At 42.6% G+C, this 20,390-nt stretch overlaps 2 protein-coding genes across 2 annotated transcripts; both read right to left on the reverse strand.

Moving 5' to 3' along the window:
• Window positions 1-1,638: 1,638 nt before the first annotated feature.
• On the reverse strand, window positions 1,639-2,536 carry cbln12 (cerebellin 12). The gene is made up of 3 exons (XM_076295772.1): window positions 2,267-2,536; window positions 2,014-2,133; window positions 1,639-1,836 (listed from the first exon to the last, which is right to left on the reverse strand). The coding sequence occupies exons 1-3, from the start codon at window positions 2,534-2,536 to the stop codon at window positions 1,639-1,641; spliced, it is 588 nt and encodes a 195-aa protein (XP_076151887.1).
• Window positions 2,537-3,536: 1,000 nt separating this feature from the next.
• On the reverse strand, window positions 3,537-12,682 carry trim110 (tripartite motif containing 110). The gene is made up of 9 exons (XM_076295773.1): window positions 12,591-12,682; window positions 8,301-8,670; window positions 7,807-7,942; window positions 7,541-7,636; window positions 7,129-7,362; window positions 6,829-6,851; window positions 6,467-6,612; window positions 5,853-6,124; window positions 3,537-5,313 (listed from the first exon to the last, which is right to left on the reverse strand). Exons 2-9 carry the CDS (start codon window positions 8,660-8,662, stop codon window positions 4,981-4,983), a joined length of 1,602 nt encoding a protein of 533 aa, XP_076151888.1. The 5' UTR covers window positions 8,663-8,670; window positions 12,591-12,682; the 3' UTR covers window positions 3,537-4,980.
• Between the last annotated feature and the right edge of the window lie 7,708 nt (window positions 12,683-20,390).

Below are 20,390 nucleotides of genomic sequence, written 5' to 3' on the forward strand. Positions count from 1 at the left end.
GAGATCAGAGAGGTTGCCTCAACCAGCGATTAGACATTTAAATGGCAAAGGGAGGCACAATCTAATATGACCCTCCATCTCGACGTGAATTGAGAGCTATCACTGCATATAACCGTTTATGGCTACTATCCGCCCGTTTCTTTTAATTCAAAATATTCGTAATTAACGTGTTTTGTGCATGAATGTGGGTTATTTCACTGAATATGGAAAAGGGGATAAATAATGTTTAATGTGCTTAGGTCTTTAGATACATACGTAGGCTATAGATTTGATAAAGGTTGTTTCTGTCTCTTTTTTCAAGGCATAATTTCAACTGGTTTTGAACTGCGTATCATTCAGAGTATTGTATAGCCTATTCTTACCAGAATCTTGTGTGGGTTTTGTTTAAATTCATTTTATTTTTGCACCATATTATAATAAGTAACATTTCCTCAATATTAATCTTCTTGTCACACAGCATCTACTGCATCATCGCCATAAACGAAGGCCTTTTTTATGTTTACTACTGGGTAATGATATGTGACTGCATAACTCGCATGCAGCTTACATAATGAAATTAATATTGCAAACAATGTACCTCCCACATACTAAGACACACACAAACACATAAACATACTCCCATGGAATTTGCTCTTTTACATTCTCTCTAGCTCTCTCTCTCTCTCTACCTCTGAACCACAGTAGCGTAACTGACTGTTTCTGACATGGCCTGGTGCTGGATCCACAGGAGACCAGCATGACTGAGTGTAGTCTTGCCAAAGAAGTCCATCTGCCTGCGGTCTGTTGGTGGCGCTGTGAGGAGTGCCTGCTAGTGGTCTGCTCAGCAAACTCAGCAAAAGCATGCCAACTCTGGTGGTGAGAGCTATATTTACAAACAGCTGCCATGATCATTAATATGGTCCAATCGCACCAGGTGAGGATGGTTTGGAAGGCTTTATTGGAAGAAATTAAGATATTCAGAAAATGATAGGCCTACTTTGTAATTATGAACAAGCAGCAAACTGTTTCAGTTTTAGTCCATTTAATATATTTTAAACATTATACAAATTCATCATAAATGCAAATGTACAGCTTAACACAAGCAGGCAAGCACTAAATGTTATTATCCCAAGGGTTAAATAGGGATACAATGCACCCTGACAAGAGGAACGCTCAAATTACCAGGAACTGGGGGGGGGGGGGGGGGACTTTTTAAGATGCTTTGAAAAGACAAACCATCTTACACTTAATTTCTGGTATTCAATTTCAGATGGTTTTATTCAGGAAATAAATAATAAAGGACTTAGTCAATTGTCCTGAACCACCATCTTATGCACTGCTACATGGCTTGTGAATTTTACCAGGCAAATTTGGAAATTTCAGCAGGAAATTATATCCGCAGAAATATAATTCCAATAGATCATGCACCTGTCAACCAAACCTAATCCAATATCTATAATTCACCAAGAGTGCACAGACAAAGAATCATCTGATTGTAACGTTCTGGCTTTCTGTGTTGACCTTCTGAATATGTCATTGCAGATCTTAATTTCTGTCTGTGAGACTTCTTTCATTAACGTTATAAGGATGATACATCTTTTTTTTATTGAAACTGTCCCTAACTCTTCTACCCCCCTACACCTTCCACCCCTTCTTCCTCTATAGGGGAAAGACCAAGAAGCCAGAGAAGGTAGAGTACTTCCAGCCCCCCATCAGGTTTCCTCTCTCCAGCTTGAGGTAGGCCTTATCCCCTCGCTCCATAATCACCAGGCCAGCGTTGGTGGCCGCCTCTCTTGTCACATCCTGGTCCCCTGCGAAGGCAGATATCATAGGCCAGCCATTCAGCATCAGGCTCACCTAGGACAATAAAGGGTCACTGAGTCATTCATTCATCTGTGCGGTTAAATATCAAATGAGAATATCTTGAGATTTGATCTGTCTGTGTACATGAAGAAGGACATTTTTATAGGACGCCTTCGTAACAAGTGTAGTTGTTTTCAAGTAGTTTTCTCTGTTGCGATGAGGATTTCTCACCTGTATGGTTTGCCTGTTGTATGCCTTTACCACGTGGAAATTGAAACTGTACACGCCTCTTCGAGGAGCCAAAAAGACACTGCTCTCTTGGTCAAAGTGACTACCCACATTCACCAATATCTTGGTTGGAGAAGAAGAGGCAAAGAGAGATAACTATTAAGACAGTGGCTGAAAGCCATAAACATCCAAATTAATACAGAGCTCATGTCATCAGATATGACGTCCATGTGAGATTTTAGAATAACCTGCTCACCTGATCAAAATAAATGATCATGGTGCGATTGCTCATGTCTGTGGGTTCATGGTTGGTCTGTCGGGTGACAGAGAAGGCCACCCTCCCGGTGCCCGAGCGCACTGACATACCCAGGGCGTTGCCAGCGGGCTCCGAGGACGGGGTGGAGTCGCACACCACCAGGCACTTTCCCTCCAGCACGATGGGCTCCGTGTCGTTCTGGGCACACACTCCACGAGGCCCCCACAGTGGCAGTGGCAGCAGCAGTAGGCCCAGGAGCACGGTCAGCATCAGCCCAGCAGTCTGACCACACGGCCCAGCCTGCCGACGCCACGTCATCCACAGAGTGGCCATGGGATCTCTAATTCACTGCAGCTTCACCTGGGAGTGACTCAATTATTCTCTATGATGTGTGCAGGCAAGTGCTCTTTACAGCATTCATACAACTGCCTTGTGACTAATGTAGACTTCAGTTATTTTGGTCAAGATTTTGGGCTAACTGCACTTAAAACAAATTGCTACAATCATATGAGGAAGCACTTTAGGCCTGAAAATTGTCAACAGGCTGCTAGACAAAAACCCCACCTATTTCAGAGGTGCCAAAATATGAATATTATCTGGATAAAATTATTCCACACACAATGCACAAAACGTGTGGTACAGATTTCAGCAATTTCTGAATAATACGTTTTTGTTTCTTCCCTCAAGCACACCTATCTTTGTCCATTTCTCTGGATCAAAGGGTCTCCTATTTAACTTGTGACAAAGACTAAGGAAGGTAATGGGCTTAAACGCCTCAGTTGATATCAGCCATCATCCTGAACAAGGCCTGTTAAAAACAGGGGAAGGAAGGAAAGAAGAGAGAGAGAGAGAGAGGGGGGGAGTGCTGGAGTTATAGGTGGGTTCTCATGACAGCAGAACAGGTGAGGAGAAGCTGCAGTGGGCAAAAAGGAGGGATAGTGAGGGAGAGAGAGAGAGAGAGAGAAAGGCGGAAGAGGAGGAGGGCATGAGGTAACGCTCTGGATTGTTGTCAGCAAGAGGGTGAAACCAGCCAGGAGGGAGTGAGAAAGAGAGAGAGAAAAAGGAACAACTCCACTGAGAGACCATCTGTCTTTCACACGCTTTCCCTCCCTCCTGACGTTCCACAACATGCCCCCCTCCCTCCACCCCCCCACACTGCCCTCCCACGTATACACAGGCTATCCACCTTTCTTTTCAATTCACCGTGACTGTTCATTAATCATCTTTTAAAGTCTATTCTTCCTAAATGAGGAGAATGTAATTTCAAAAACATGATTCAACATTTTATTTCAGTTCCAGATTTTAACATCAGTTTCTGTGCTTGGAAAGAATTTCGACATTGTCATAATTGACCAGTTATGATTTCATTCAATTTACCATCAGTCATTTACATCCTTGAAGCTTCAAACTGTTGAGATCATTAAGTGTGAACATATGAATAGCATTAGAATACTTTCTACACCTTTAACGGCCCGTTTTATAGCGATCCAACACAACGCAACAAATCAGGTCAGATCAAATCCATAACTGCAAACAAGACAAAAAAAGTGATATGGAATGTGTCTTCCCATTAAGTGTCATTCCATTTCCTACCTTAACATAAGAATTCACTTCAAACAATTTGCAATTGAAGACATAAAACCTACCAACAAAGACCATGATTAAAGTATTAAAGTGTGAATTCACCTGTTTCAATTTGATGGACGTCCAGTGTAGTGCCCGTGAGCTCCGTGTACCAGTCCTCCAGAGAGATGGAATAGCCTTTGATTTGTAAGATCTGCCACAGCCCTACTCACCACATCAGCCACTGGACCCTCCCCTAAAAAACACCCTCCCACAGTCTGTCTCTCTCTCTCTCTCTCACTCACACACACACACAAACACACACACACACACACACACACACACACACACACACACACACACACACACACACACACACACTACACACAGTACACATAGCCCTTTTCGTACCGTTTAAACATCCTACATTCACAGGTGTGAATATATTTGGCTTTAAAACAATTACAGACATGATTTACATAGACAAAATCAATGACAGGCACATCACATTTACCTGAACACAAACAAGACTCTGACATTTCTATGAATCTAGAATCTAGACAGCCTGTTCACTCACTCAAGGTTGTTAATGTCCATATAAATGGATGTTTATTTATTTATTTTTTAATTAAAAGCTTAAACGTCATGGTTCACAGACATGATAAATTATACTTTGCCTGTTTTCCATGCAAAGGCAAAATTTAACTCCCCAAAAATTAGAACCAAAACTAATGCTATCCTACATAGTGAGACAAGCAAAAATATATGACATGTCACCACCTTGTGGTAGATTTGGATACTGCCTCCAAAAAGGTCCCCACCCCTCTGTTGGTTACAAGCCTAACTGAAATTTTGGATGTAGATGGTCATTATAACAAAACATTGACAGTCTCATCTGTGTGCATTGTGTAGGGCAATTTGACAGGTAGGGACAGAATCTTGTGTCCTTTAGAGCAGTGCCTCTCAGTCTAGCTCTAGGCCAGGATCCTCCCACTGGGTGTCCAGCCCCCACTCTTCCTGTATCAGTGCCCTCTTGATTAGGTTTACACATGTAAGTTGTTATGAACTGCACTGAATATTCAAGATCACGCCATGTTGATTTCAAACAGTTGTGGCTGCAGTAATGATGGTAGATGTCAGGTCTTCAGGAGTTAGACTGAGCACCCCTTGCTTTGTGCAGAGTCCTGACTTGGCGGGGGAGTCTGTTTGGTTGGGGACATCCTGACGATGGAGATGCGACTGTGGAGGTCGGGCTTGTAGAGGCCGAAGCCCAGGCACACGGGCTGGGTGAAGGTGGTGCTGAAGGTGTGCAGATGGGCCAGCCTAGAGTACGGTCCTACCTCTGAGAAGGTGATGGTGCCCGCCTCGTAGTCCAGGGCCAGGGCCACGCGGTTGCCGGTCATCTGTGCGGAGAGACGGACCTTCCGGCGGTTGTGCCATGCCGCCAGTTTCCGGTCATGCTGCTGTGTAAGACTCCAAGACACCTGTCAATCATTATGGAAATGCTGGCATTGAACAAAAGGACCATGCATGTCAATCCTTCCAGACACCTCAACTGTATAACCCCCCAGAATAATCCAAAAACAAAACTATGTAGCCCCTTCTTCTAGAAAAACATATAAACCTATATAGCCTATAGCCTCTCCCCCTACTCTAATGTTAGGTCCCTTAGATCGGCCACGCAGGGGTTACTGACGGAGCTGAAGGCCAATCTCAAGTACGAGCCCTGCTTGTACTGTTGTCTCTTTCGTGTATTTGTATCGTCTGCTTTATGATGTGTTTTGTATGGCCTGCCTCTGTTTTATTTGTTATATGTTTGCTTGTATGTTTAAACGTGCTATATAAATCTGATTGATTGATTGATTGATAGCCCCTTCTAGAACACATTATATTCATTTGAAGAGATATTCAAGAGATAACAAAATTGAAATTGATAATGATGTATATTAAATGTATAGTGGTAATAGAATGAAAAATACAGTAGGAAGTTGATGCATAGCCTATTCAGAGCTGGATTTCCCACCTTGTTATTGCCAAAGGCTGTGCCCAGTTTCCCTTTCCTCTCGATGCTTGGGTAGGTCACTGCTATGTCCCAGAAGCCCACGACCTCCAGCTCCCAGTAGTGTGTTCCCGACGAGAAGACCTGCAAGGACAACACCTGAGACCAGTGGTCGAAGCGGTCAGGGTGGACCGGACGCTGTCTGCGGATCTTAACCCGCTCGGCTGTCCGCAGGTCCACAGAGATGCTCAGGAGAGGGTGAGCCGAGTTTTGGTCCAGACTGAGGGGGCTGCTCACTGAACGACAAAGACAGAGGCAAGGAAGGGAGAAGTGAGACACAGAGGTTGCTGACCTTCAGTTCCTAATCCCTCCCCTAAGGACCTCTCTCCCTCCCCCCTCCCCCCTCCCCATGCCCTGCCCTGCACTGAAAGTGTTCTATCTATCACTGCTATCAAGCACACCTGATTAAGGTTAGTATGATGAAAATGACAATGGCCACAAATATCTGTGTTCAGCCACTGATGGGAGGGTAGAGGCTGATGAGCAGAATTGAGACACCCTCAGATAGAAACTATGAGCAGAACCATGTGAGGCCTGAGTTCTCTCTCTCTCTCTTCTGTAACTGTTGAAGCACCTACACAGCTCTCTCTTGAGGTCGCTCAGGCAGCGCAGGGTGGCTGTGATGAATTCGCGGTACTTGTGCTCCAAGTACTCGAGAATGCGCTTGCGGTCTATGTTCGCTGGTCTCGGGCTGAACATTGCCAAATTCAGATCATTCATCAGTCTGCACACAAAGAAAAAAACATCTTAAAGGCGCTGCCTCACACACACCGGTACTCTCTTTCACTCAGACTGAAAGACAGACACACACACACACACACACACCTAAACATCCCTACAACTATACAAAACCACAGCAAGAACTTCCATCTTTAGCCTATTTAAACTTTACAGTACAATAATAATTCTAAACTCTTTATTCTACATATTATTGACTTACTTTGAGTCATCGCACTGTAATGCCTAGAAGATACAAATATACCAGTAGTAAGAGCCAGAAGATACAACCTGACATGAAACTTTTCAGAGTGGTCATGAAAACATAGTCATAGTACTACTGATTTAAACTTTTAAAACAATTTAAATGTGTGGTCCATGACTCTGGCAATAGCCAGTTAAATGACAACTCTCATTTCTATGATCTGTAGCAACATGTAATTAGCTGAATTTTACAAAAAGTGTACTGAATTAGAATCAGACTCTGTCTCTGCTTTCCATGTGCTATGAGTCGAGTCCTCACCCAGACGAGCAGGAAGGGGTCTCTCTCGTCCAGGAGCGCGGTCACGTAGTGGTAGATGGCCTGGGTTTGGGTGAGGTCGGCCCTGAGGCGGCCACCGTCCTCCTGCAGGGTCTGCAGGGCGTCCTGCCTCTCGTGCTGGGTGCTCTCTCTGAGAGCCAACACCAGCCGCTCCACGTGCAGCTGGAGCCCGGAGCTCAGCCTATCCGCCTGGGCCTGATCCGTCTCCACAGACTCCTGAGGGGGACAGCAACCCAACCCCAACCCAAGGCTTTACATACAAGGCCCAAATGACTTCACAGGCAAACCAGTGTTTCATGATTTTGCGAAGTCAAGTCATGTGGTATGTGGTTTTACATGCAATAAATCATTTTAAAAAGATACAGCAAATGTAACAAATACAGAAAAAGCTTACATTCAATGTACGTAATGTTTTTTCATGGTCCTTGAGAATCTTCTCCCCGTCTTTCATTTTATCTTGTGCTTTCTGAAGAAGGCCTCTTAATGTACACTACAGACAGAATGCAAATCAGAACTAATATGCATGTATATACATGCACATACATAACACACATTTTCGGTTTGATTGACATAAAAGATTGTTAAACCCAATTTTGTCTTGTTGTCTTGTCTTAAACTCAATTTTGTCTTGTTGTGACCCTCGGCAGGATCTGAACCCACCTTAAATTCCTCCTCCACCTTTTTCAGGGCCCTGACACGATGCTGTTGATGAGCCCCATCCAGGATACAGTCAGCACACAGGTACAGGCTGTCGTCACTGCAGAAGTAGCGGAACAGTTCCTTATGCTGAGGACACCTGTGGTGGAAACAGGCTGTCAGGAGAGACACAACACACCTTCAAAAAACCTATAATCCTACTGCACCAAAACAATATGTGTACCAAAAATCAAGAGACATCAGTGTACACAGAACTGTGTACAATATTTTGGTTGAATGTGGCTGAGAGGAATAATTGTCTAGGATGTGGCCGAAACCTCTAAAAACTAATCCAAAGCCTTGTGACTGTAGAATTCACAACCATGGTGCAGATCCAATCGGGAAACAGCAGAGGTTGGGGTGGGGGTGCTTGGCTCCAGATTGTGTGCTCTTGTCCCAAAGTAACACTGATGACCAAACGTAGCCTGAGCTTTACCGTATGCTAGTTTGCTGCCTACCTCCGGCGGGACAGGTCTCCCAGCGGCTCCACCAGCAGGTGTGAGCTGAAGGCGGGGCAGTCCAGGTGTGGCTGCAGGTGCTGGGCACACAGGGAGACCTCGCAGCGCAGGCAGGTCTTGACCGCAGCGGCCCGCTCCTTCTCGCACCCGGGCGGGCAGCTGTCGCACAGGACCACGCGCAGCTCCTCCTGGCACTGCAGGCAGGTGAAGCGGCCCTTCCTGCCCTCCTGCCCCGTGCCTCTGGGGGCCCAGGCCTCCCGCACGCAGGCAGGGCAGAAGCTGTGGCCGCAGGGCAGCAAGTGGGCCTTGTTGAAGAGATCGCGGCACATGGGGCAGGTGAGCTCCTCCTCCATGGAGCCCATGCCAACGGCTGTGTCGGGAAAGAGAGCAGAGATGGAGGAGAACGTTATTACGTTTATTAAAGTTTATTAAAGTATAGTATTATACAGTTTACCAGATTGGGTCTTCAGGTGGTTTATTATAGTATTATACAGTTTACCAGATTGGGTCTTCAGGTGGTTTATTATAGTATTATACAGTTTACCAGATTGGGTCTTCAGGTGGTTTATTAAAGTATAGTATTATCTTCAGGTGGAATAAAAGGCTTTGGATTTGTATTAGTCAGAATGTAGAAGGAAAATGTCATATTGATTTAATGTTTCATTTTGTCTAATAAACATAAAGTTGAAAAACAAAATGCAGTTTACTAGAGTAGTTTCAGGGTGTGTGTGTAGAGAGGTCTTTAGGACATATCTGTTCCTACAGCAATAATTGTATGTTTCTCATTCTGAGGAAACATATTTCAATGTTAAATTCCTAGTGCCTGTAGGGGATTTCACACAGCGGCCAGTCAACAACCAAGCCTATTTACTGTCAAAAACAAAATCACTTACACAACCTTTGTGGGCAAAAAAACATCGCCAACAGAACAGCCTTCGAGAGCATTTCACTGGGGGTTATCAAGCAGTAGAGGGAGAGCAGATAGCTAACAAACGTTCAGAAAAAGTCCTGTTGGCAAATTTGAGGAAAAGTCGGTAAAGGGGCTATTTCACACAATTTGAGGGTGCTGAATTCAAATATTTTGTTTACCAAGCTCAATTTTGAGTTTTAAGCTTGCTAATTAGCATAGTTAGCATAATTCACATACTTTTTGGTTTTGCCATCAGATATCGTAGGAATTGCAAAAAATAAGGCATTAATATACTCTTTATGTATCAGATATGTTGTAGGACAGGATAGGAATTACCCCAATGACCCTCAAGTAGCAAATGAAAATAAGATAAAATTAAAATATAAATTGAAATAATAGCTAAAATTCAGTATGACGTTTAGAAGCAACATAGATTCCTTGATAATAAATTGATAGAATAGTAGGTGACTGCTCATTTTTCTGTAGAAAGTATTTTGCCACTAACTATTATGAAGAGTTGTCAGTCTTTACAGAGGATTTACACTGTATTTTTTTTTACTGTAAAGGCGACTGTGCTTGCCTAGATAAAACATCACTGGTGCTCTTTCCTATCATTTAAATCCCAGCCATGCAAAAAAATGGAAGAGTGTGCATGTTTGAGGGTTGCTGAAGAGTGCTATGGAGATTGCATTATTTTCAAATAAAAATATAATTTAGACAAGATATCCTTTATAGTGCAACAAAAAGAAACATTCTCCAGTGCATCATTACTGCATATGATGCTGAAAGGGAAGTGGACCTAGGATAAATCCTCAGCTATGAACTGATTAATGTCCCTGTACTGTAGCTATTGCAGATAGCGATGGTTATTTGTGAAGTGGAAATAAGTCATCCTCACTCAAGTGCTGTCTAGCAATGTCGAATGTCCAGTAGTGATCACTTAAAAAAAAAGTCTTTCAACACTGGTAATAGATGCTCAAGATCTAGTTATGTCTTTAGGGCACCCATCTGATTGCAGCACATTAAAGAAGTATGCAGGAAAGTTTGTAAGAAACTTTTGTATTGTTCTTTGGTATTTGTTATGTGGTAGCAAATGATGTTGACTATCAAAGAAATAGACAGGCCAATCCAAACTTTTCTCATCTGTTGTTCCTCGTTGGTGGAACACACTGCCAGTTCCTACAAGGGCAGGGTCATCCCTTTCCATTTTCAAAAAACTCCTGAAGACCCAGTTGTTGAGAGAGTTGCTTTAAAACTTAACTGTTACCATGTTGTTAGTCGCTTTGGTTAAAAATGTGTCAGCCAAATGTAATGTAATGTAATGTAATGTAATAATGGTGTAGTCATATCTGATTAAGACCCAAAGAGTGGTTGAGACATACTTATTAAATTACACTGGGAGAAAAGAAGACTATCTACACTTTTTCCCTTTGCAACTGTCAAAGAAATCCCATAAACACAGGAAGGCCTAGGGTAGCCTACATCAGATGGCCTAAAGATTAGGCTCTTCTGCATAGCATTAAGTGATTTGCATGCAGTAATTTGAACACTGACCTTGATCTAGCCTACTTTGGCTATTTAAAGGTAATTTATTGCCAAAACATCACACAATATAAATGAGCTATAACAAACAATAAAGGACTTAATCACACACAAACTTCTATTTTACTGACTACAGTACTTAGAAGTTTGAAACCCAGAATTGACCAAAAGTGCACCAAATTCAACACAAATGACTCTATACACTTGGAGGAGGCCTGCGGCCTTCCTTTTCCAGATATTTTAGGATTTGGATATCGCTTCAGTATCGAGTAGATATTTATGGCAGGTATTGTATCAAAGTCATAATTTTGGTATCGTGATAACTATGCCAGAGCCACTCTGTTTTTCTAGATGTCGAGGATCGGAGGCTCTACCACCAACAAGTGATGCTGCTCAATGGCATATTAGAAGAGCACATTATCAAGCGCTAGTATGGAGGCAAGTACACATACCAAATCCAGTGTTACTAGAAGTAAAATGTTTTTTACTTGACGGTTGTTGCTGACGGTAGATGCAGTTCTGCATTAGGCTTATTGCCGCTATCTATAGTTCATATGTACTGTAGGATATATTCTGAGTTCAAGGTTATCTGTGCAATTTGTTATTGTGATGAAATGCATTAAACACCACGAGTGACTCACTATGTTAGCAATAAAAATATGGTTGTGTTTTGATTAGAATTTCCGAGTTTATTACATGTTAACTGTAATCATGTTCCCATTAAATACGTTAATAAACTATATTATGGCTTATTTAATGCTCAAACATGTATGTAAAGAACACGTTTATTTGGTTTTAGTGATTACTTTTGAAATCAACCCAATTTAGGGAAAAATAAGCAAAAATAATCGCTATTTTATGTTAAAATGCTGATTATGCAGCTTAGAACTGAGAATTGAGCTTGGTAAACAAAATATTCAGAATCAGCACCCTCAAATTAGGTATGAAGGGTGGTTTACCAACTTTTCCTCAAATTTGCCGTCAGAAGTTCTCTTCTGTGAAGCTGATCTCCCTCTACAAGCACCTTCCTTCATCTATGCTTTATTGAATAGGCCCACAACACCTCCACAAGCCTCAAAAGTGGTATCTGGCGACCCAGACCCACCCCCCTCCACACTCATTATGGGTTCTCTACCTACAAATTCTCCAATTCTCTTCTTTGTTGTTGTGGCCATATATGATCCGATCAGCAACATAACCAGACATCTACAAATCTGCGGGCATCTACAAATACCAACATATATACAAGAAAAACAAGTTGCATAAGTGGGATACAAAACTTTTTTTAACTCAGGGCATACAATGTTACATTCTAGGGCTCTTGTGTGTCTGACATTTATTTACAACATACTGTTATGGAAAGTATTAAGGCAGTGTAAAGTACTACTAATCAGTCTGCTGTTCTAGGTCCAAAGACTTGTTTAATCTGCCCTTACATTAAGCTTAATCCTGTTTATAAGGACTTTTCTATTCATTCATCAGCCCCATGTCAGGAGAAGAAAACTAGTAAGAATTCCTTGAGGAATGTTAAATAAAAAAAACTGAGCTTATTCCGTGAATTATATCCTTGGAAAACTTCCGTCCAGTCCATGTTTCACAACAGGCTGTAATACTAACCTGACAACACATTTATCACCTCGCCTCAAGCCTCAATCCCTGCCTGTCTCACCTTAAGGATCAAGAGATCAGCCCTCCCCCGGCCCCCACTCCCAGCTGTCCTGCAGCTCTACACCTTGGCTACATGTGCTTGGAAGTTCCAGCCCATCATCTGGCCCAACCTCAACATGTCTAGACATGCCTTGCATTCAAGAGACAGCTGACTTCAGTAGGAAGCCTACCTGACTGGATCCAACCAGTGATGTCTGTCAGAGTTCGGTCACCATCAAGCGTGATCCCAGTGAAGCAGCGCACAGACGTGGTCTGTGTGAGGGAGTACGCTAAGGCAAGCTTATCCTACTCTATATGTCTACTTAAACTGACAGGCTGACCTATGAGCGCAGGAGCTACTGAGCCACAATGGTCACATGACCCAATAACCATCGGAGAGGAGGAGTGAGGGGGTAAAGGGGAGTGCCACTATGGAGAGGGAGGGTGTTTGTGTGGTACCGGTATGTGAGTGTGTGCCAGTGGTCACGCCGTGTGTCTACAAGAATGTTGATAGAAATATTCTCTCTTTGCATTTATGTGGGTTAGGCTACTTGTGAGTACATTGTACTCCATTCTCAAACATGAGGTTTTCTGCCCTGTTAATCCAGTGGGCTCACCTGGTCTGAGAGAGATCAGCCATGGTATATTTTTTTTTTTCTTGTCAAAGTATAATAGGGGATGTAAAGAAATCCAGGGACATTGGCCAGCTTGACACTTCTTTTGAGCTTTGTGTGTATGTGTGTGTGTGTGTTTGTGTGTGTGTGTGTGTGTGTGCGTACACGCAGTAGTTAAGGGGGTGAGCACATAGCCTGAAAAGTTGTGGATTCAATTCCTGGCTTCCACCGTTCAGCCCTTAAGCAAAGCACTTCACCGCAAGCTGCTTCATGGACAATGGCCCTTTTATTTGGATAGTCTGCTAAATGATTTCTGTAAATGTAAATGTGAGTGTAGTGTGAGAGAGATTGGTTACCTGGACCACAGAGGTGCAACAACATTCATTTTCTTTATACATAATAAACTTCCAGCACCAGTGATATGATATTAATAGCAGAGACATGTTGTTGCCATACAGAAGACTAATCTGTTCAAGGGTAGGATGCTAAGTAAAAAATAATTTTAGGGAGAACTTTAAAGGCTGGCCATGCAAAGGCTTATATGGGCTGCACTGTGTGTATCTTATGGAATTTAACGTTAACGTTAGATATGCAGTGGATGTAAGTTTAGCGTACACTGTAAAACCGAACAGTACAAGTAAAACAATGTTTTTGATTTGTAAACACTCAAAAATGAAAAAAAGTTAATAGTACTCTAATCGTCAGTGTTACTTGAACAAATTTGAACTTTTAAGTTGACAGCACTCATCTATGGAGCCCCCCAGGTGACATGGGGAAAAAAACATGGGTTAAAAAAAAAAAAAAAGTCATGGGGAAAAAAACATGAAGGAAAAAAAAACGATGTACTTTTGCGAGATCTCGCTGCGCGTCGGGGTCCGGTTCGCCCCGTTGGGACTTATTTTCCCAATAATGACCGGCGTTCTATACATTATCTCTTACATATATGTGTGTGTGTGTGTGTGTGTGTGTGTGTGTGTGTGTGTGTGTGTGTGCCTGTGTGTGTGTGTGTGTGCCTATCATGTATTATGTGTTGTATCATGCTGAATATTTGATATTTTATCAGGTAATGGTATTCTAACAGCCCAGGTTGAATTATTTAAGGCTGCCACAGATAGGACGGAATGAAGTATAAGTATAAGTATATATACTCTTTTGATCCTGTGAGTGAAATTCGGTCTCTTCATTTATCCCAATCCGTGAATTAGTGAAACACACAGTGAACACCCATGCAACGTCGGCTCCGCCGAGCTCCAAGACCCATGCAGCAACAGCTCCTCTGAATCCCAGGACCCAGGCAACAACGGCTCCGCCGAGCCCAAAGGCCCATTTAGGAACAGCTCTGCCAAGGTCCAGGACCCATCTAATGACGGCTCTTCTGAGCCCCAAGACCATGCAGCAACGTCTCAGCTGAAACCCGAGACCCTCGCAGCAGCAGCTCTGCTGAACCCTGAGACCCATGCAACAACAGGTCCTGCATCGACTCCTCTGAACCCTGACATCCATCGTTCCCACGGTTATGCAATACACGAATGTCCACTGCTGTGCTGAGCAAACGCAATGAAGATCCAATACTTGCTACCTGCCTCGCTATACTTCGCAAGGGGTTCATGTCACAAAACTCTGCTGAGGTGTAGTGAGTTTACATGCCCCTCGTCTCATTTCATTCCCGATGGCTACCCATTGCAGATCTTGAGCGTTAGACCAGGACACAATTAGGTTTACTACCAAACAGAGTAAACCGATCAGTTCTGAAAAGGACACTCCATATTCATGTTCAACTCTGCCTCAGATCCTCAGCTTTTCAATACCCATCACACTACATCTCATATCGGTCAGCTCAAGCATCGCCTACTAGCCCGCTCTTCATCTCAGACGAAGGGTTCCCATTACTCGTCACAGGTTCCAGACTCTTTTAAAATCTATCCTTGTCAAATCTGGTTCCCACAGACCGCTACTCTGTGCATTCATTCAGGACAGGAGCTGCTACCACAGCCGCATGCATCGGCCTATCAGAGCAGCAATCAAAATACTGAGCCGTTGGTCCTCAGATGCCTATCAGTCCTACTGTACATCCACTCCAATCTAGTGGATCTATGATTTTGCTAAGCAGGCGCTAATGTATTTCGGTAGTGGCCTTCCTTTCTGCTCTTTTGGGGTGCAAGCATCCATCGCGATCTACACTTCAGGCATTCCAGGACCGCGGCCAGCTACCAAACACACTCTTAGCTTATACCCTCAGCATATTAATCACACCGACGAGCGAACTAGTGAAATTATGTTTTCTAAACAAAGTTCGGGAGGAGCCCTTAGGGATGATTGACAGCAATTAACTCACCTGTCTTCCGCCGCCAGGATATTTAAGTCGGCCTCCTTATCCATACGTCACACGCTGCAGCGCTCGCAAAATTATCCCTCCTTATCAAGGAGTGCAAGCGGCCATAGCTCTATCACGATCTCCGCTTCAGGCATTCCAGGACCACGACAAGCTACCATGCCAAACACGTGCTTAGCTTATACGCTTAGCATCGCAATCATACCGGCGGGCGGAATGGATGATCTCAAAACTGATACCAAAGGGGTCAGTGTCATCCATGCAAAACATTAGAAATTACACAATTACAATGGGAAACATAATTATGATAAAGATATTACGAAATACATCTCACAATGAGTAGTTATTCACCATCATTTGCAAATTGGTAATGACTGTTAAAAGTGATTAGATGAGAGGCACATATGGAGCACAGCTGAAGACGCACTGTCACAAAATGAGGGCTAAGCAGCAACTCTTCTGATAAATGTCCTTAGGTTTTTTAAACATTCATTTGAACATTATTGGGGTAAGTGTATTTTTTTCAGGATATGTTTTCGACGGTAACCTATTGTCAGTCAATAGTGAAAGTAACTGTATAGGCTATAACACAGCACAGTGAAGTTAGTTTCACTTTGCCAATGAGTTCAAATAATAGACAAGTGCAGATGCGGGTAGGCTATATACTCTGCTAGGTTTTAGTAAAGCATGGTTTAGTTGAATATCTGTTCCATACGGTTCAAGCAGATTCCTTCAAATGCGCTCCTGACTACATACCGATGCGCTGTTTGAAGTTGCGCTGCTTGCTGTTAAAGGGTATGACAGATGTCATTCTCATTGGTTTAAATGATGTTACGCCCGTAAGTCGGTATATGGTTAAATGACTCATTACAGGCCGAATGAAGACTCTCTCGCCCGCCCCTACTGCACGTAGGAAGAATATCCCACTTGCAAGTTCAGTGTATCCTACCCGCCAACCTTCAGTCTCACAAAGTCTCAGACATAGCGAGAAACAGGATCAGTTTTTACATCCTGCATCCCCAGCACAGATGCAGGCTAACGAAACGCTAGCAATTGTTGCAAACGTGTGTATAATTCCAGAGCCGGCGAAGAAGAGGGCGAAAACCCTTGACGGAAGATGCAAAGAAAAGGAAAAGAGCTTCAGACCGAGCAAGGGCTCGCACACGTATTGACACGTACAGACGGTAGGAGGAGCTTCGTAGAGAAAAAGCATCAGGCTTGCCTGGTATCCCTTTAAGAAACTTAGGAACGCTTTGTTGCTCCATCCACCAGACGTTTGATAACAAAACCACTCCCAATGTGGACTAGACCACTAAATCTAATTAAGCTTTTCGCCAGCCCATGTGTTTTAGACCGCTAAAATTGGACCCTTTGGCTTATGGTCATTTGAAATCAAAACCCATCTTACTGGCCTTTAATATAATAACATGCGCACACACACGCTGTGTGTTTGTCAGTGAGGTAGTATCTTGAAGTGTGTGATGGTTACAGGGCACAATGTAGTTTTATCATTTGGGCTGTCAATCGATTAAAAATGTAATCAAATTAATTACATACTCTGTGATTAATTAATCTAAATTAATCACATATATTTTGCTGTGAAAGTATTGAATCATTCAATATAATCAGCATTAGTGACATTAAAGTTAAAAAACTCTTTTATTATTATTTTCACTGTTCAAATAATGGCCATAATAATCTATGATATGACCTAATATGCTGAGGAAATAAATTCAAAAGTGCTTCGGGAAGAAGTTTTTTTTCACATACAAGGCATTTCAAGCCACAGATTTAACCTAGGGGACACAATGAAAAGAAATTAACACTCCCCTCAATGTCAACACTATTTCTTTGCATTATGTGCGACTTTAGAGTTGACGAACTCTGATGATATGCAAATTCCTTGTTGCAGGGGACTTTATTTTAATCAACACTTTATTTTTAGCAACACCATCAGGCTGTTTTTTAAAAGTAAATGTTCCAATCAATGATCTAGGCAGCAAATTTTCTTCTCTCGCCTTCATTTTACAGTCTAATGGTTACTGACTAGAACGGCGTGGGTCAAAGGTCATACATAATCGATTAATCTGCGCTATTTTTTTTAATCAGTTATTTTGACAGCCCTAGTTATAATACTTTGGAAGGTTGTTAGGTAGTTCCTAACCACAACACAACAAAGTTTCCATCTTATCCTGTGTATAACATAAAATACTGGATATAGAATATGCTTTACTGTAGGGCCTGTAGTTGGTTACATAAACACACTTATACCTATGGACATCATAAAAGTGACTGAAATAGTAACACATTTGTATGTATGAGGTCAAAGATGCACAATAATATTTCTGTATACAACACAACTGTTTTGCAAACAGTAAAAGCTTGTGATAGCTTTGTATTATTTCACCTTATCACCTTAGCACAGCACAAAAAGGCCAACGGTCAGGGCAGAACTGAAGAAGACAAACAGATGCAAATTCATGTCATATTCATATGTTAACACCATTTTGCATGTATCCATGATGCAATTTACTGACACAACCAATGGTTTCATCTAATAAAAAAAGGTGGTCCTTTTGCTTGCCTCATAAAAATTCACAAGAATAAAGAAGTCAGGTGAGTGTGCCATTGCTGATGCTTTGTCCAAACAGTGGACAAAGAGTCCAAGTATATGAGGGTGAGTGCAATTTTCTTTTACTAGAAATGCAGTGGAGCATATTATCATAGACTACATAATCCTTCATCTTTTCTGATACCAATCCATATATTACCTACAGGAAACTAACCTATCTGGCATCTGAAGAAAGACAATGGCCAACAGAACAGGTTTCTGTCCACTTACACACACAGATCTAATCTACTACTCACACATTTTTGGTATCACAGTGGATTGGATCATCTTCATCATCGGGCTGCCAGGAATCATCGCAGCCATTTATGCATTACGACACCTGGTCAGAGCAGACCATGTGACCCCTGTGTTTGTCATCAACCTCCTTATTTCAGACTTCATCCAAATAGTCATCACTGCTGTGTTTATTAGTGGGGGGCCTTGAAGGAGAATTCCGGTGTGATTTTGACCTAAAGTGTTTTGAAACATGATACCGAGTGTGAACGTATGTCTCATAGCCCATCTCGGCTTGTCCCCTGCACTCCGAAATCTGGCGCTAGTTAGCCGATGCTACCAACAAGGCGGTCAATGGTGGTGCCTCGGCATCGGCATAGCCATGCAAATAAATCACTGTTTTACACCATTTACGAGGCTCAATGTATCTCAACACTTCATTGATAGACTTCCGAGGGCCCTGACATTTAAAACGAGACATTGAGAACTTTGAAAAAGCACTGGTAGTTTATTTACAAGACGATTTATACAGACAGTATCTTCACGAAGTTTAGCGTTTGCAGCCATCTTGAATTTAGTCACGATAAGTCTAGCGACGAGTAAGAATGAACAGGTATGATAAGGGATCAGATTCCAAAAATAATTCTGTGGAAATGCATGGATTACAGTTTCTTCCAGTAGCAGCAACTGGAATCCATGCATTTCCACGGAATTATTTTTGGAATCTGCCACTCGGTATCCTGTTTCAAAACACTTTAGGTCAAAATCACACCGGAATTCTCCTTTAAGCACATAAATAGGTCGTTTCGCGCAATTTCTTCTAAAAGCGCCAAATTTGGCACAAATGTAGCTCAAGTTATACTGAAATGATTTAGCTAGGGCGCCGGAGCCAGAGACCCTTGGGGCCAAGATGGCAGCCAAATCCAATATGGCCGCTGCCCGAAAAGGGTTCCGTTTTGAACCACATGAGCTGCAAATACAAACTTGATGTCTTTTTCAGCTTAATTGATCATGGGAAACACATATAAATGTTTATATTTATGACTCAGTATATCTGGACCCCTTAATCCTCCAATTCCAACATGGCCTTACACCCCATTGTTTTCGCCAATTTATCTACAAGCACAAAATTTGGCATGGATGCAGCTGAGGGCATACTGAAATTATTTAGCGAGGACGCCGGAGCCAATGGCCCCTAGGACCAAGATGGCTGCCAAATCCAATATGGCCGCCACCTGAAAAGGGATTGAACCAGATGAGATACAAATGTAAAATTAATAAATATTTCACCTTTTCTGGCTATGGGAAACACAATATATATATATATATGTTTTTTACCATGACCACACATTAAATGACCTAAGCTTTCTCAAAAAATCTGCTCTGACACTTCTTTGGGGCAGCTGTGGCCTACTGGTTAGCGCTTCGGACTTGTAACCGGAGGGTTGCCGGTTCGAACACTGACCAGTAGGAACAACTGAAGTGCCCTTGAGCAAGGCACCTAACCCCTCACTGCTCCCTGAGCGCTGCTGTAGCAGGCAGCTCACTGCGTCAGGATTAGTGTGTGCTTCACCTCACTGTGTGTTCACTTTGTGCTGAGTGTGTTTCACTAATTCACGGATTGGGTTACATTTCCCTCACGGGATCAAAAGAGTATATATACTTATGTATACAGCCTCAGTGCTGTACCTCCAATCCAGTTTATTGTCTATAAGAACCCGCACATATTTGTAGTTCTCAACAACTTCCTCACCCAGTATTGATATGGTATTTAGCTCAGGCCTGGCCTTACGAAAGTCCACCACCATTTCCCTTGTCTTAGCCACATTAAAGACAAGGGGCCCCATCATGACATTCTAAAGTGCATCGTCACTCGTCAAAAGTCTATTCAAATTTAGTAGGATGTCCAGTTCACATTGGGAGGGGTTTCGTTATCAAAAGTGGAGCGCATGGCGTAACAAGGTGTTCCTAGGTCTTTTAATCAGTCATATGGGTGTGTTTGGGGCGTAACATCATTTTAAACCAATGAGAATGACATCTGTCATTCCCTTTAACGGCGCAACGCGCGATATGTCAAATAAATGCATCGGTATTTTGCAAGTCTGAGGTGTACAGTGTGAAAAGAAAAGGAGACAACACAGTCCCTTGTGGTGCTCCTATGCGACTGACTACCTGTTCAGACACACACCCTTTCATTCTC

This window comes from Alosa pseudoharengus, unplaced genomic scaffold (genome assembly GCF_046254945.1).
Source record: "Alosa pseudoharengus isolate Yale_2024_CS ecotype anadromous, Long Island Sound unplaced genomic scaffold, YU_APseudo_1.1 YU_APseudo_1.1_scf_2, whole genome shotgun sequence".
Lineage (NCBI taxonomy): Eukaryota > Metazoa > Chordata > Actinopteri > Clupeiformes > Clupeidae > Alosa > Alosa pseudoharengus.

Coding starts and splice junctions, on each gene's coding strand:
- cbln12 (XM_076295772.1), bottom strand. CDS start 2,536: ATGCTGACCGTGCTCCTGGGCCTACTGCTGCTGCCACTGCCACTGTGG. Junction 2,134..2,266: donor TGATCATTTATTTTGATCAG/GTGAGCAGGTTA, acceptor TCTCCAACCAAG/ATATTGGTGAATGTGGGTAG. Junction 1,837..2,013: donor ACAACAGGCAAACCATACAG/GTGAGAAATCCT, acceptor TTATTGTCCTAG/GTGAGCCTGATGCTGAATGG.
- trim110 (XM_076295773.1), bottom strand. CDS start 8,662: ATGGGCTCCATGGAGGAGGAGCTCACCTGCCCCATGTGCCGCGATCTC. Junction 7,363..7,540: donor AAACATTACGTACATTGAAT/GTAAGCTTTTTC, acceptor TGTCCCCCTCAG/GAGTCTGTGGAGACGGATCA. Junction 6,852..7,128: donor ACCCCTTCCTGCTCGTCTGG/GTGAGGACTCGA, acceptor TGTATCTTCTAG/GCATTACAGTGCGATGACTC.